This window comes from Argopecten irradians, chromosome 6 (genome assembly GCF_041381155.1).
Source record: "Argopecten irradians isolate NY chromosome 6, Ai_NY, whole genome shotgun sequence".
Lineage (NCBI taxonomy): Eukaryota > Metazoa > Mollusca > Bivalvia > Pectinida > Pectinidae > Argopecten > Argopecten irradians.
Window position 1 is genome coordinate 19,091,851 of NC_091139.1, and position 16,570 is coordinate 19,108,420.

The window sequence follows — 16,570 nt, forward strand, 5'->3', positions numbered from 1 at the left end:
AAGATAATAAACAAACACATCATTTTACACAAAAAGTTAATCACTTAGTTTTTGGCTACTTTCAACATATTCGTGATCTTACTTTTAATCGTGCATTCATCTAATTATATTTACATTTTCACTGCAGTCCTACTATGTAACCTTACCAAGCGCAGTTGGCAGTCATATAGACAATGAACTTCAAGTGCTTATTATGACGTAATTATCATTGTGACGTCACAATTGTTGTGCCAGCGATCACGGAAGACGTCTGTTCAAATGGCTGTTCCATCCATGACGATAATTGTTGTTTATTATGTGTAATAAACTTTGTTTAGAAACAACCAGATTGTTTGGGCATTACTTATATGCCATCTTTTTATATTCTGTTTTTAGTAGAACTAAGTATCATAATATAATTTTGTACTTATAGTTTTAATTGTTTTTTCTTTTGTACTCTTTTGTTTAACTTTTACTTTTTTAGTTATAAATAGTTTGTTTATATATTTTAGATATAGTAGGGATTTCCCCCTACTGTGTGCACGGGGTTATGATCAACAGTAACTCATCTGCATGTGTGTTAATACATAGCAACATATACCCTTCACGTGATCGTATGCTAATTACATCCGGGATGAAGCTACTGATTGGTAATCTCATCACTAGGCAGCTATATATAGATAAGAACAATTTGATTGGTCAAGCGTTAAGCAGTCTTGCATAATTAATGAGGTCCGGCCACAGGTCAGCGTCACCTAGCGCGTCACCTTCATTAGAGTGACCAGCAGTACTAGTGCCTGCAGTCACATTTAATAAGCCTTTATTTCTAGGTACTTTTAGTGCAAACTTCATAAACCACGCTCTTGTGAAGTGTACGATATGATTAACATTGAACACGTCGATTCAGGCCTACGTTTTTTGTACTAGGCTCCTGGGAAATTGTGTGTTAACAATCAACATCGTTATCAACATGCCTCGAGAACGGAGACAAAGGAACGTGCCTTCGTCCCTTCCGTACGATCCAAATGACGACAAGAATTGGACCATAGCCAAGTTTCGTGATGAACTTCACAAGAGAGGAATCAATACCAGCAATTCCATGTCAAAAACTGTGTTACGCTTAATTTATCGTGAAAACGTAAACAAAACTTTTCAGAATGAACCATCTACATCTATAGTAATTAATTCCGGAAATAATCAACCCTCTCATTGGCGTCATGGTGACGACATTATTCAGACTGAACTGTCTAGTGTACAGACGGATATGGCTACTAGTACTATTCCTACGGAGGGATTATTGAATGAAAGCGCCCATTCTCATTTTCCACCTCCCAGCGCATGTCCCGGAAGTGATCGTCCTGTTCAAACTTTCTCTCCGCGGAACAATAACACTGTGTCACTCTGCGCAACTACAGGAAGTGCTTCCGTAAATTCCGGTAACAACAACTCTATGGCGGACATGCTAAACCTCATGCAGGGAATGCAACAACAAATGCTGCTAATACAACAATCTATGGCCCTGCAGCAGAACAATCAAGTGCTCCCGACATCGGAACTTAATAATGGGAGTTTACGAAGTGCCTACGAACATATAGAGAGAGTGACGCAGAATGACAGGGCAACAACATCTGCCGGTGAGTCACATGTTTTTATAAATCAACATATGGGCCCAAATGGCATACCTTCAGATCTCATGCCCCATCTTGACATTGTTACGCCTTCACTTAGGAACACATTCTAGAGGGGAGGGATATCAACCTTTCAACGTTACTTATCCCTGGATACGAAATAACGCCATCTATCCATAGTGTATGCCATCAACACAGGAATGTTGACAAACGTTTAGCAGATAGACTTACCATCGCGGAATTCATCTTGGCATTCGGCAAATATAGGAGGATAATTACGGATGTGTTCAAACAAAGACAGAAAGAATTAGATATGTATGAGAGACTAATCATCCGCATCATTACTTGTTACGGAGAACAAGCTTTCAATGACTATCACAAGTTGTTCTCTGCTAAGGCAGCTGAAGCCCGCAGGGTAAACAACACTAAGTTGAATTGGGGCCTAACAGACAGTGCCATCTACGGCATAGTGACAGCGGGATGTAAGGCTAAAGTGTGTGATCTATGTCACTCCATCACCCATTCAACACAACAATGTGAGAAGATAAATAACGTAAACACTACAGCCCATCAAAAACTTCCTAAGCCAAAGGGGAAAGAGAAAGTTTTCCATGAGGGGATTGAGATTTGCCGTAATTTTCAAAATGAGAAGGGATGGTCATCATGCCGGTACAAACATGTATGTACAACATGTAAATCCTCCTCTCATGGAATGCAACAGTGCAGGAATTCAAAAAAGCAAAAATCCAACTCTCAATGACTGAACGACGGCAAAGTCAAAGTGAATCTAGGATATCAAGCATCTACACCCATTTATACCGATATTTCGGAGAAAGAATTAACTTTACATCCAGACCCAGAATTTGTGTCATATCTTTGTTTAGGATTACGTCACGGTTTTGATACAAAAATAGACAATGTAGAACTACATACCAAAGTATGTAAGAATTAATTATCTACAAAGGACAATACATCGGCTGTTAGTGAGTTAATCAACAAAGAATGTGAGAAAGGTTATTTACTAGGACCATTTTCAATGCCACCTTTCCCAGAATTCCGTATCAGTCCTATCGGTATTGTAGAAGGAAAATACTCAAAAAAGCAACGTTTAATTGTTGATCTCTCTGCTTCACATGACGATCCAAATCATCCAAGTATCAACGGCTTAATCGACAAGGAAGCATGTTCTTTGACATATGTTACTATTGATCATGCGATTAAAATAATCCAGGAATTAGGACAAGGTGCGTACATGTGTAAGACAGATATCACAGATGCTTTCAAACTGATTCCAATTAAACCAGAACAATGACACCTTTTTGGGATTAAGTGGCAGGAACAGTTTTATTTTTACCAGCGGCTTGCTTTTGGATGTATATCCAGCCCTGTCATTTTCGACCATCTTTCACAGGCTGTGTATTGGATAGCCCAGAATAACTGTAATATTCCGTATATTCTTCACTTGTTGGATGATTTCTTAACAATCAGTGCACCAAATAGTGACGGCGAGGATATCATGAAACGTTTGTGTAAAATTTTCAAGGATTTAGGAATCCCTTTAGCGGCACATAAAACAATAGGCCCGTCAACCGAATTAGAATATCTGGGTATTATTTTAGACAGTGTGAATATGGAGGCACGGTTACCTGAGGATAAAATCACAAGGATTACGGCATTTCTTGAAACTACATTGGAAAAGAGATCATGTACGAAACGCGAATTACTACAGCTTCTGGGTCATTTAAATTTTTGCACCAGAATCATCAAGCCAGGCAAGTCATTTATATCTTATCTGATCAAGCTATCAACTACAGTAAAAAAAACTGCATCATCGTGTGTACCTCAATAAGGAATGCAAAGAGGATATTCATATGTGGCTTCTTTTCCCAAGACAATGGAATGGGATATCTATGTTTTACGATATCAATTGGACAACTACCTGTGAAATGGAACTGTATACAGATGCATCCTCCACTATAGGCTTTGGGGCTTACTACCATGGATATTGGTTTGCGGTTAAGTGGCCTAAATTTCTGTTAAGTGAAATACAGGCAGCATCTGATAAGGCAGTATCAATGGCGTTTATGGAGTTATATCCCATAGTGGCAGCAGTCGTGTTATGGGGTGAACAGCTGCGTGCTAAAAAGATCTTATTCTATTGTGACAACCTAGCGACTGTTAACATAATTAACAAAGGAAGGTCAAAAACTCTCCATATTATGAAGCTTATGTGTAAATTAACTTGGTTAGCTGCTTGTTGTAATTTCACTTTTCATGCTGAACATGTACCAGGTGTTAAGAACAATATAGCTGACAGTTTGTCTCGTTTGCAGTTACAACGATTCCGTCCGCTGGCACCTCAAGCATCAAAGATACCCAGCAAGTGTCCTCCTCCCTCGGATGTAATGTGGAGCTGACTAATTCGGTATCGAGGATCTGGGCCAATACTATTGGAGAACCTACGCGTCAAGTCTACAGCACAGGTTTCCAGACGTTCTGTCGTTTCTCGGTACTTTACGGTATAGTGTTGATAGGTACATCATTATCGCCAGTTTCGAAAGATATTCTTATTTTCTTTGTGGCGCACTGCGCGGATACTTTGAAATTACAATTCTCAACTATCAAAATGTACTTGTGTGGTATACGTTATCATTATCTCGCGAATGGTGCTACAAACCCACTGGAAACGCCCGAGGGTAACAACTTACCAAGACCAAGTCTTTTTCTCAATGGTGTTAAAAAATCACAAAAACAGAACAATAGGCAACGTTTACCTATAACATGTGAAATATTAATGCTTAAATGAATTGAAATTCGCGTTCGAACTCTCGCAAAATTTTCGTGAAAATTGAAGTATAAGAAAATGAAATTTAAATAAAATTTCGAACAAAGATATTAAGTTTCGGACAAACAACTTTGATGAAGTGAATTTAAGTTTACCTGTACACTGTCCGTTACGATGGTTACAAATGCCGTATTTACAATTAACAGGACATGGTAACGTACAAAACATACCGTAGAAACCAACGTCACATTCTGAAAAGGAAATAAAGTTAATCATTTCTTCAGAAACTATTATTGTAACGTCAAAAACGCACAATGTCATAATAGCAGTATTGACTTGATGAATAATAATTACCTATGGGGATATAGTTGTTATTCCGTGTCTCACTTACCAGTGGTCATAGATTACCAATCCAATGGTATGGATAAAGTAAAGAAAGAAAACTCCAACAACCCCTCAAGGATTTCGTTTAAGGAGTTACACAGGAGGCATTCCGGCACTTAACAAGACTTTTAAACAATTTATCTAGTCATCGATCTTTGTACATATACCGCTATTTACACACCAATGATGTCATATATTTATCAATTACCTGTACAGAATCCGCTTTCTGAGCCGCCAATGGCGGTTTTACAGTTTGCAGACCAATTCTGATGGCAAGCATTACCATGAAAGCCACCGACATTATCTGAAACATATTATTTTGATCAGTATTATATATAAGATGAAAAGCTAGCATTCACTCAAACCTTCATATATAAATCGGGGTAGTTTGCAAATACTAATCAATATTTAAAGAATATATAAAAATCATATTTACCTGGCAGTGATTTGGTAAGATACGGTTCAATGATTTACCTGTACATAATCCATCGTCTTGGCTACACATGGTGTCCTTACAGTTGGTAGAACAGTTCTGGTTGCAGGTGTTACGAAGGAATCTTTCAATTTGTTCTGAAATACCTAAATGGACAAATATAATTGAGATTTGATCTAGTCTTATTAAAGGTGAGATATATAGGATAACTCGATTTCAGACAGCGCAGCCATAAGGGGAAAATAACCATAAAGGGTACATGTTTAACATTATATCATTCATTTTAAAGGTAGGTTTCGCCCAACCAAATAAATATTTTTTGTGAAATGCGATAAGCGGAAGAAAAGATGAAAAAACATATTAAAATATCTCAATTTAATTTCTTTATGTGTTTGAGATTGAACAAATATGTCTTGAATACAAAATTGAAGGAAATCCTTGATTTATTACGGTGTCCGTCAGACAAAATAATATGCAAATGAAGCTGCGATGGATTGTGTTGTCGAAGTTTGGCGCATGCGCATTGTCACGCACTAAAAGTAAACAAAATGGCTGAACGAAAGTGTGTGAGATGAAAAAAATATATCTGAATCGGCAACAAAGTGGAGGAAATTATAATGGATTCGGTAGCACCCTAGGATATCTATAGGGATTTAAATTCAGAGATGGCATGTAGCAATAGAAGAAACAGAAGCCACATCTCAAGCGGAACTTGCCGGGATCTGTTGGGACTCGTGTAACGGCATTGCACGTGGTGAGTTAAATTTCAACACATATGCCAGCGCACAAACAGCCGCAGACTAACTACATGTATATTTGGTGTACAAAGTTAGCGAGCGTATGTAAGTAAGATGAAGTGTTTTAGATTATATGATATGTATAAACAGTCCCTCGCACTTCGATTTGTTGTTGTTGTTTTTTTAAATAAACATGCCGTGGCAAGACTGTCACTTCTATCTGACATTTTGTTGCACGCTTCCGTTTGTTGCTGCGGCCTCGTTTTGGAAAAAATACGTCATGTTCTATGTAAAGCTTGACTTCGCTCTATTTTTACAGAAGTATTTTCCTGGTCAAGCTAGGCAACTGACCACCCATATTGTTCGCTGTATGCATTGAAAATGATCTGAAGATTATATCTATGTATAGGATAAATTTCAATTTCGTAGTCTTCATATTTCATTGGGCGAAACCTACCTTTAAAACAATGCTGAAGACATCATATGTATATCCTATAATACGTGTTTTATCTTTACAAAACAAAAGCATATATCTTACCTGTACACTGACCGTTACTCTGGTTACAAATATTGTCTTTACAATGAACAGGACAGGGCTGGGTACAGAAATCACCATATAAACCAATAGCACATGCTGAAATGTGAAAATAATTTTGAAACGTGAGGTAGAATAATTAATTAGTAAAATTAAATTTGATATAAAGGTTCCTGAAACAGAATTGACAATTCAGTTACAGTTAATGTGATTAATATAGGTTAAAAATTTCAGGAAAGAAATCATAAAAATTTGAAATTAATCACAAATATGTAAATTATCGATTGAATATGGTAACATCTCTATCAATTCAATAAATGAATTCTGCCTGATGATTTTACCTTTAACTCACACCTGAACATCCAGGTGTAGCCTTTGAGTCTAAATGTGTCGTTAGGGGTGAATGATTAAAACATCTTTGGTGTTTGAAGATATATTTTGAAGACATACCTGCACAGACTCCGTTGCCTTGACTACATATGGCGTCCTTACAGTTAGTAGAACAGCTCTGATTACAAGTGTTACCATGGAATCCGTCAACACATCCTAAATATAAGAGTGGCTAGTTTTGTTACAAATAGCAAAGTGGTCTATGGAAAGTGAAAGACTAAATATCAACTTTGATTTTCCAATGAATAGTGCATTTGCCATGATTGTAATTTGCTATCATCGAAAAATACCACAAATAGGATAAAGTTATTATTAGAGGAGTATCTACAAGAGATATTTCCCGTTGTGTCATCCCGCCGGTACTGACGGAATAAAACGAAGGAAGTAATACAGAATGTAAGTAAGCCAGACACATATATGCTTTAAAACCTTTGCAAAAGCCCGTGTCTTTTTCACAATCACTCCCTGCACAGGATGTTGAACAGTTGTCGTCACACTTTTCGCCATATTTACCGACAACACAGTCACCTGAAAACAGCATAAAATTGTAGGTCCGGATATCAGGAACGAATTTCACTATTAGTTTATGGATACAATATAATTTGATGATCGCTTTTGCTTTTTAATTGTCGTCTTTAGCCTTGACATTAAAATAATGTTTAAAAAAACCATAATCTACGAAAAGGTTTTACTAACTATGTGGGAAACAGTATCTTTCAAGAAAATGATAAAGTACTGTTACTTACCTATGCAGTGGCCGTTTGTAACATTACAGGTTTCTCCAAGGCAACCTGAGCAAGACTCGTTACAGAAATCGCCATAAAATCCTATTTCACATTCTGCAACCGAAACCAAATTTAATAATTTCGAATCCAATCATCATAAAATAAAACCAAATTAAATATATCGCTTTGAATACTCATAACAAATGTACAAGCAGTGCTAATTTCCATACGCCCTTAAATGTGAGAGAGGGGAGAGTGTAGTGTTGTAATCTGCCATACACTCGGTTCTGTTTATGACAGACAAATTTCTTAACAAATAGATGTTATATTACATGTATATCTAAATATCAATCCTACGATGTGTTACCTCATAATCTACCATTGTGTAACGTTTCAACAAAGTTCATTAAACCGTTCTCAAATTATCGTCTGGAAACCGACATACAGACATAGACATGCAGACAGACAGACAGATGGAAACCAATACTATAGATTAATAACTTAAAAAAAGTAAATAATTTTACAATGTCTGATAACTTACCTCTAGAATATCAATTGTCATGGCTGCACAAGTGTCATTAAATACATGTATATTGCCTCGATATTGCGCAACTTCCGGTCCAATGGAAGCTGGACAGGGCGGGATATTTGTAACCTCTCGTCAAAATTGCTTAAAAAGCGGTTAAGATCGTAGAACGAACACGAAACTACTGTGGATACAAAAACTAGAACACATAATGAAACAGTGGCAACAGTTTCGACGAAGAAATGTCAAAAGTAAGTGTTGTTAATATTCGTTTGAAATTGGCGCCCCTAGCCAGTCCAATGGCGGAGCTTCTTCCCTTGTGTAATGTATGTAAATAGACGTGACCTATCTTATATATATCATCAATAGTAACGAGGCCCTGTGCTTCTATCTATTCTATAATGAATTGTATTGTATGATTGAGATAGGAATAAAATGGCAGGTTTCTCTTTTTTTAAGTAAACTCATTTTCGGATTCACACTACCGTTTTATTATTCCTAAAGACAATAACAACTCAAAAAAATTATTTAAAGATTAACCGAAGTCTTCAACACTTTTCTGATTATTTGGACCAGGTAAATGTCTAGAAAATTGTACAAATAACATCCAGGTTATACGATTGCTGAACCTAAAGATAAAAACCTTTTACTAGTTAAACAATATTACCTGTGCATTGCCCTTCATGAAAGTCACACGTGTTGTTTTTACAGTTAACAGGACAAGACTGAGTACAGATATTGCTATAGAAACCTGTATTACAATCTGAAAAAGAGAAAAGAGAAAGACTGTTCGACGGAAAATGTAAACCACTTTCATTTTATGGAAATAATTTTTCGCTTCTTTGCTATTTTCAATTTATTCGTGAATTATATGTTCGCGATCTTACTTTCAAATCGTACATTCACTTGATCATGAATTGGAATTCGTGTTCGCACTCTCGTACTTAAAAGGCTAAGAAAAAATGAAATTCAAATAAGATTTTGAGCAAAGATATGAAACAAACAACCTTTGATCAAAATAATTCAAGTTTTACCTGTGCACTGCCCATTACTATGGCTACATATGCCGTGTTTACAATTAACAGGACACGGTAACGTACAAAACATACCGTAGAAACCAACGTCACATTCTGTAAAGAAAAATAAAGTTGATCATTATATATCAATGATAATTAATTGGTGATGAAATTATCTTCTCATATAGTTCTTATAGCAACACAGAAATTGAAAAAAATACCATCAATGAGAAATGTCTAGTTTAAAACTAGGCCGACTATCATGATTATTCACCGAAAAGTGGTCATAGATTACAAACCCAATGTTATGGATAAAGTAATGATAGAAAATTCCAGCATTCCCTCAAGGACTCCGAAATAAGGAGTTAAACATGGTTAAAGAGGAACTCAGCACTAAACAACACTTTGAAACAATGCTGTTTGTCTACAGTACAGATATTCACTGATCTTTGAACCGGTGATATAATATATTTGTCATTTACCTGTACAGAATCCGTTTTCTGAGCCACCAATGGCGCTTTTACAGTTGACAGACCAATTTTGATGGCAAACATTACCATGGAAACCATCGACACTCTCTGAAGTGCATAATTTAGATCAGTATCATTACATATAAATCTAGCATTTACTTAAACCTAGAGACGGTCGGGGTAATTTGAAAAAATAGAGTCGCCAACCAATGTTATTTTTGTAAAATGTATAAAAATCATATTTACCTGGCAGTGATTTGATGAGATACGGTTCAATGATTTACCTGTACATAATCCAACGTCTTGGCTACACATGGTGTCCTTACAGTTGGTAGAACAGTTCTGGTTGCAGGTATTGCGAAGGAGTTTTTCAATTTGTTCTGAAATAACTAAAATGACAAACATAATTGAGATTTGATCTATTCCTTTTAAAGTTACGATATATCCTTTCGACGGCCGGCAGGATTCGAACCTGACTCTATTTTGATAGTAGGTTATAACAAATGCTGTTTATGAAAGCAGTTTGCATCTAGATTTCGGTTTGATGCCATTTTCACGATTATAATAAACTGTACATACCGCAAACAAGCCAAAACAGTCACTGGAAGTCCCATTAAGGTCACCGCGCACGGGTCATGGGAGGCAGGAACATGCGCGTGGGACTTTTTTTGTTTGGTTTAAAATCTGTGCTATTTTCCCCCTTTCTTTTCCCTTTCTCTCTATTTTCTCTCACTTTGATATCTCCTCTATCGTTTGAGACCAAATGCATATCTGTATCTTGACAATTAAGCTCACAATGACATATTTCCGGGCACACACTTAAATCCGGATTTCAGACCTTACTTTTTTTACTTTTTGGACATGTTCAAAGGTGATTTGTGACGTCACTAATGCAATGACCGAATCGATATTGACATGTTATATAGTGATTAACATCTGTTACTTAGTTTTCGAGGGTCTCAGTGGGGCTCCAGAAGGGTGCATGAAATTAGGTAAATGCATAATTACGCATAAATACGTAACAGCCGTCCAAGGAATATACGATAAATTGATTTCAGACAGCGTAGCCATAACTAAAAATATCCATAAAGGGTAAATGTTTGACATTAATCACATTATTCATTTTAAAACAATGTTGGAGACAGCAGTTATATGTGCAAAGAGACGTGTTAAACCTTTACAAAACAGAAGCATGTGTCTTACCTGTACACTGACCGTTACTCTGGTTACAAATATTGTCTTTACAATGAACAGGGCAGGGCTGAGTACAGAAATCACCATAGAAACCAGCATCGCATGCTGAAATGTGAAAATTATTCCGAAACTTACCATAGAACGATTAATTAGTAAAAAAGGTTTTCTCAAACAGAATTCACAATTAAGTTAGAGTAAGAATAGCTTTTTTGTTTTGCATATTGTTGATATGCTAAATATAGGTTGAAAGTTGAAGTAATGAAAACATTTCAGTATGAAATTGATAACAAATATCATCGTGTGGTAATGACACAGGAACTATGTACCTCCAAACGTCACTATCCAAAAACATCTCAAAATGCAGAAAGAAACGACAATCTTGCCTATGTTCAAATCCTGATTTTCTCACTCTAGTTTCAGAGGGTACTTACGTGTAATTCAGGTGTCGTTTTCCTACGGTGAATATTTGAAATATCAATTTATAGTGAATAATTGGTTTATGAAATATTTTCCTTATGTAAATATTCGTTGTAATACAGGAAAAACTAGTTTTAATACTGACTTACTTGAACAGAATCCGTTATCTTTGTTACATATACTATCCTTGCAGTTGATAGAACATTTTTTATCACATATGCTTCCGTAAAACCCTTCAGCACACTCTGAAAATGTATAAATTGACAATAGTTCACATATTTTATTTTACAAAAACAACTGTTCATTACCCAAGCAGAAACGTCTGTAGTTTGAAAGCCTTCAAATATATAAACTCACAAAACAAATTATACATCACCCATCTCATCCTTCCAATAATGTAAACATTTACCATCTGAACAATAACATAACTCTCACATAATACTTCATAAAAAGAGAGGAACTTGACAAAAATACAAATTACAAAATGACAACATTATACAGCAATGATAAATAGGTATATAACAATGTAGTTACGTGGCATGTGATGGGCACGATATGTTTATAGTTATAGACACCTTTCTTGAGCATGATACGGCTAGCAAATGAGGAAATTCTTTAGACAAATACAATGGACATGCAATAATCCGGACGTGATAGTCTTAAAAACTCACAATCCGAAAGCTAATATTACGGATTGGATGTACTAAGTAAACGAAATGTACCAGTCGGGAAAATTCGTTTTCCGAATGGTTTGGGCTGGGGACAGAAGTGTTAGGATTATCGAGAAGGATATATACAATTATATCTACATGAAGCTCTCAAGTTGATTTGTTTTCACACATTTCTTATTATGCATAGTTAATTGTGAAAAAGGGCCAATGGTGTTACAGGTAATGTATGGACAGTAATATAAACGTCATACAAATTCTTATAGAAACATTCCCGCTTCTTGGGTGGCCACATCCTCAAACATAAAATTAGCATTTCCATGAAGCCATCGTGTATTTACACTTTTAATTTCTACTTTTTATAAATTGAGAAGGAAACCATATTTTCTTTACATAAAATTCAAACATCATTATTTTTTTGTAGACCTCGCTAAACTTTCTTAACTATCGTTGGTTAATTTTCAGACCAGTGACATTTTGTTCTCATAGATATTTTCGATATAGAAAGACTAGATTGATGATTGTCAGGTAGGTGGGAGTGTTCTGTTCGTTGTCTTTTGCAATAAATATCTATGGAGGTAGCAGTATAACATTACCAATAACTTGCAGAGATTACGCTTTCTAAACCAGACACACGCTCACCACACACATGTACAGGACGAAGGTCTCAGAAGGTCTTCGACTGACCTAAGCTTTTTATAAAACGTCAAGCTAAACAACACTTAATGGATGATCGAATTGCATGTCACATTCATGATATACAACTTAGTAGGTTCGTACACGTCCTTCAATTATGCGTCAATACTTTATTTATAAGTACTTGTACAATTGTCTTATCAAAGTTCATTTACTTAAGTTGACCGACTTATGAAGAACTTTAATACCGGAACTCAAGTGTTGTATAGAGTATAAATGTCCTTCAATGTTCCGTTTTTATTAATTTCATTTGTAAAAGTGCCGTGTAGTAAGACTATTTTGAGTGTAACGTGTATGATATGATAGGTTATTTTCACAGGGAGAAAAAAAATACACTATGAAAGTCTTAAAGATGCTCCACCGCTGACAAATGGTATTTTTCTCTGTCAAAAACTGGAGCCGACGATTTCGTATTTTTCTTCAGTTACAAAAGTTACAACGTAATTACTTTACACCATTACCTCCATTGAAAAGTTTGAGTTACTAACTTTACTTTAAGATAAATGTATTAGAAATAATTAATTGCATGGCACTTTGTCCTATATAGAATGAAGTACTGGTATTTTATCATTTTTTGTGTTAATTAGACATACATATATATACACAAGTTAACACCCATTATTGCTCAAATAGTGACAATTGTTTATGCTCTGTTGGCGGTGGAGCATCTTTAGGTTTCCGTAGTTCCAGTTATTAATCCTATCCTCAACACAGTTCAATGAAATGCAATATGTTCTGATTATAAAATATTCTTTGCTATATCAAGAATGCTCTATAAGCTTTTTATTTTTTGCATAAAACACCCAATGAGTGTGAAAAACATATCCGCGCAAGAATATGAAAATATTACAATGTGCAATAATTTTCGATAATTAAATATAATTCGATAATTTCGTAACTGTTTTAGGCAAATTAGTTTAGCGAATCCATATGGTTGTAAACAATGTGTATACACATACTATACTTTCATTTCAGACAAGGACAATATGTATTCAGGAACCAGGAATCAAACCTGGGTCTCCGGCATAACAAATAAACGGCTTCACCGACTGGGCAAGGAAACATGCTTCAGCAGCAAAGTGACAAAACCCGTATTTTAAACTGTGTGCAAGCGAACCGACAAAATTCTTATTCATCATTATTACAGAATTTAGAAACGTTTTTTGAAATGAAATAGCAAACGTTCCACCACGCACCTTTGCAAAGCTTTATCATTTTTAGATACCTTCCACTTATTTACCTTCATTTAAAGCAGACACAATGATTCAACGAGGTACATGTAACCAATTAATTAATATAATATCATATTAATGTTCGTCAGGTAAGAATATGTTCGCTTACAAGTAAAAACAACTGTATAGATAATACCACAATGCCAATGAGTGATAAATATCTAATCAATTAATGCATGAATTCAACTCACCTTCACAGTTAGAAAAGTACAAGCCACAAACGTATAGTAGTAGTATCCCAGCTTTACGTGTTATCCTAGTCGCCATTGTGGTATGATGAAATATTGTCAAAGTAATACGGATATATATACAGACCATAAACACGTTAAGTAGTGTTCAAGTCATCTCGAGTGCGGTAAGGAGTTAATGGATGCTGTGAAGCTGTAAGTAAACAAATCCCGTTACAAGACACTGGGTCAGCTGTCTCTTCATATGGTGATTCCGATTTCCTCCAGCACTTTATTTATGTAATAATTGTGACCGAACGAACGGTAAACAGGGTGTTGATAATTTTCTTATGATGCGAATGAATTAGCTTGCTCATAGAAATAACACTGTGTGTTGACCCTCGTATCTTTGCTCCTTACATTGATAATAAATTTTGTCGGCCAATATACATGTAGCTTATTCTGTCCTTCTGTAAAATTGTGACCTGATTAGAAATATTGACCTAAATGTCTGTTCAGACAACGCTTACTCTTCCACAATCTGTATACTTTCCTAAATAGAAAAAAAACAAAGTTTCTTAATTTTTAAATGGCTTGCACTTTAATCCGTGAAAAAAGGAATGAAAAAATTATAGTTCCAGTTTTTTGTCCAAGCTATTTTATAAAGGTATGAATGGTATATATTGGTTTGTTCATGTCAATGGTCTCTCCACTATGAACCAGGTTTAATTTTATCATGTAAAATATTTAAGTATTACTTGATAGTTGGAAGTTTGTTTTATGCTAGGTCTATTCACGCTACAAACTTCTCAGTATTATATAAACCGATGAGTTTATATACAAAGATATCAGTGCAATAAGTTACGCAATAATGAAAAACTGTATTGGTTCAGTATTAGCGACAATATTGCGACACGAATCAAACACAGAAAGTTAGAGTTTAGTTTCTAAATTTTTCTTTTTCACTGACCAGATATCTCAGGTTGTTTTCCTGTTTTTTCTGTGTCTAAGCTGATATGCGTTATTGGAGAATAACAAGCATCCTGATATCCGTTTCAACCAATTACAGTACTCGGTAGATACAGGGTGAAGAAAACTTATTAAATATGTTCCACCGCCGACAGCATAGACGACACTCATCATTCGAACAATAAAATGTGTTCAATTGTGTACAATGTCTAATGAACACACACACAAAAAACCCAAAATAGTTTATTTTGCTTTTGGTGCATGTTCGATCAGTACTTCATTCCAATTAGGCCATATTGCCACGATTTGTTTTCGGGACGCAATTAAATATTTGTTATATTTTTATCTAGATGTAAAATTAAAAGCTTAAACTTTTCAATGATATTATGTTTGTAACTGAAAAATGCTTATCCGTCTGCTCCTGTTTTTGATAGAAAAAAACCCCACATTTGTTAGCGGTGGAGCATTTTTAAATAATTAGGTATGCAATATCATACCAACGTGAAATTTGTTTTATATCCCAAATTAATTGTAATGAAGGTCATAAGGTGTGTTCTGTTATCTGTAAAATTTCATAAAACTTGATAATAAATAAATTTTATTGCAACTCTCAACTGAAACAGTTGAAATATATCTATAGACATTTCAAGAGATTTCAAGTATTAAGATATGAATACCAATGCGCAAGGGAGCGAACTCGTTGATATGCAAAGACGGAATATGTCATATAAGATAGCAGAAAAATATATTCGAACACGTTTAAAACCAAATACCATATCAAAACATTACAAATGCAAAAATAAGCATGTTTGTATACACGTAACTAGGTTCAATGTGATGAATGTTGGAATAATGTGGAAAGAAAAGAACTTTCGCTTAGATATGACTGATACGAATAATGTTGTAATATTATAACAATATATTCTGATATATAAATTAATCGCACTTTGAAATAACATTAAATCTGCTTTATAACATCATAAAAATAAATATTATATTACTTTATATAAATGACACGTAAATAAAATACAATTTTCGTTTTGGTAGTGTCACATTGAAAGTGTACTGTTTCCAGATATATCGAATGTGCTTTTATTTCATATGAAAGCAACTAAGTACTAAGAACTGACAGTTCTATCGATACATCTATGGATAAAGTAAAACGATTGCAACAATAAGTGCCTTCCATATCCTCTATAAATACATACATTGTATATTATTATAAACATTTCCTCAGTAAACACTTTTTCGCCACTCATTCCCGGGTATTACTATCAGGTGTAACCACTAATTTATTTTTCAAAATAAATTCGCGAATTTTTGTCTTCTTGACAATACCCTAACCCGTTTAGCATTGAAAGGGAATTTCATTTAAATGTCATTCCTTCAAAATCAGAATCCGCAAACACGTTTCGAAATGGAATTGCGAAATTTTATAAACGCTGTTCACAGTATTTGATGCTTGAAGCATACTTCAAGTCACAACACAAATATGTGATAACATTCATTAGAATAAAGAGGATTGCTATGGTTTCATGTCGGGGAGAGTCATTGTAACATTGTGAGAGAATTGTAACGTTTGTGTTACTGTTACAACACAAGGGTCAGTGACAAGGGTC

At 35.1% G+C, this 16,570-nt stretch overlaps 1 protein-coding gene and 1 pseudogene across 2 annotated transcripts in view; one reads left to right on the forward strand and one right to left on the reverse strand.

Annotated features, from left to right (window-relative positions):
- The window catches only part of LOC138325238 (multiple epidermal growth factor-like domains protein 10), a 22,947-nt gene extending 8,604 nt beyond the window's left edge, over positions 1-14,343 (reverse strand). Inside the window, exons 1-14 of one of the 2 annotated variants that reach the window (XM_069270753.1) lie at positions 14,007-14,343; positions 11,369-11,464; positions 10,812-10,907; positions 9,893-9,997; positions 9,621-9,716; positions 9,232-9,252; positions 8,790-8,885; positions 7,618-7,710; positions 7,301-7,399; positions 6,932-7,027; positions 6,485-6,580; positions 5,251-5,355; positions 4,985-5,080; positions 4,548-4,643 (exon numbers count right to left, since the gene is read on the reverse strand). In XM_069270753.1, the coding sequence (XP_069126854.1) occupies positions 4,548-4,643; positions 4,985-5,080; positions 5,251-5,355; positions 6,485-6,580; positions 6,932-7,027; positions 7,301-7,399; positions 7,618-7,710; positions 8,790-8,885; positions 9,232-9,252; positions 9,621-9,716; positions 9,893-9,997; positions 10,812-10,907; positions 11,369-11,464; positions 14,007-14,133 (1,318 nt within the window). In that variant the 5' untranslated portion in view covers positions 14,134-14,343. Of the gene's footprint in view, positions 1-4,547; positions 4,644-4,984; positions 5,081-5,250; positions 5,356-6,484; positions 6,581-6,931; positions 7,028-7,300; positions 7,400-7,617; positions 7,711-8,789; positions 8,886-9,156; positions 9,253-9,620; positions 9,717-9,892; positions 9,998-10,811; positions 10,908-11,368; positions 11,465-14,006 lie in introns of both variants that reach the window. The other variant, XM_069270752.1, reaches the window with a different exon arrangement.
- On the forward strand, positions 950-2,393 carry LOC138326113 (uncharacterized; annotated as a pseudogene).
- Positions 14,344-16,570: the final 2,227 nt, after the last annotated feature.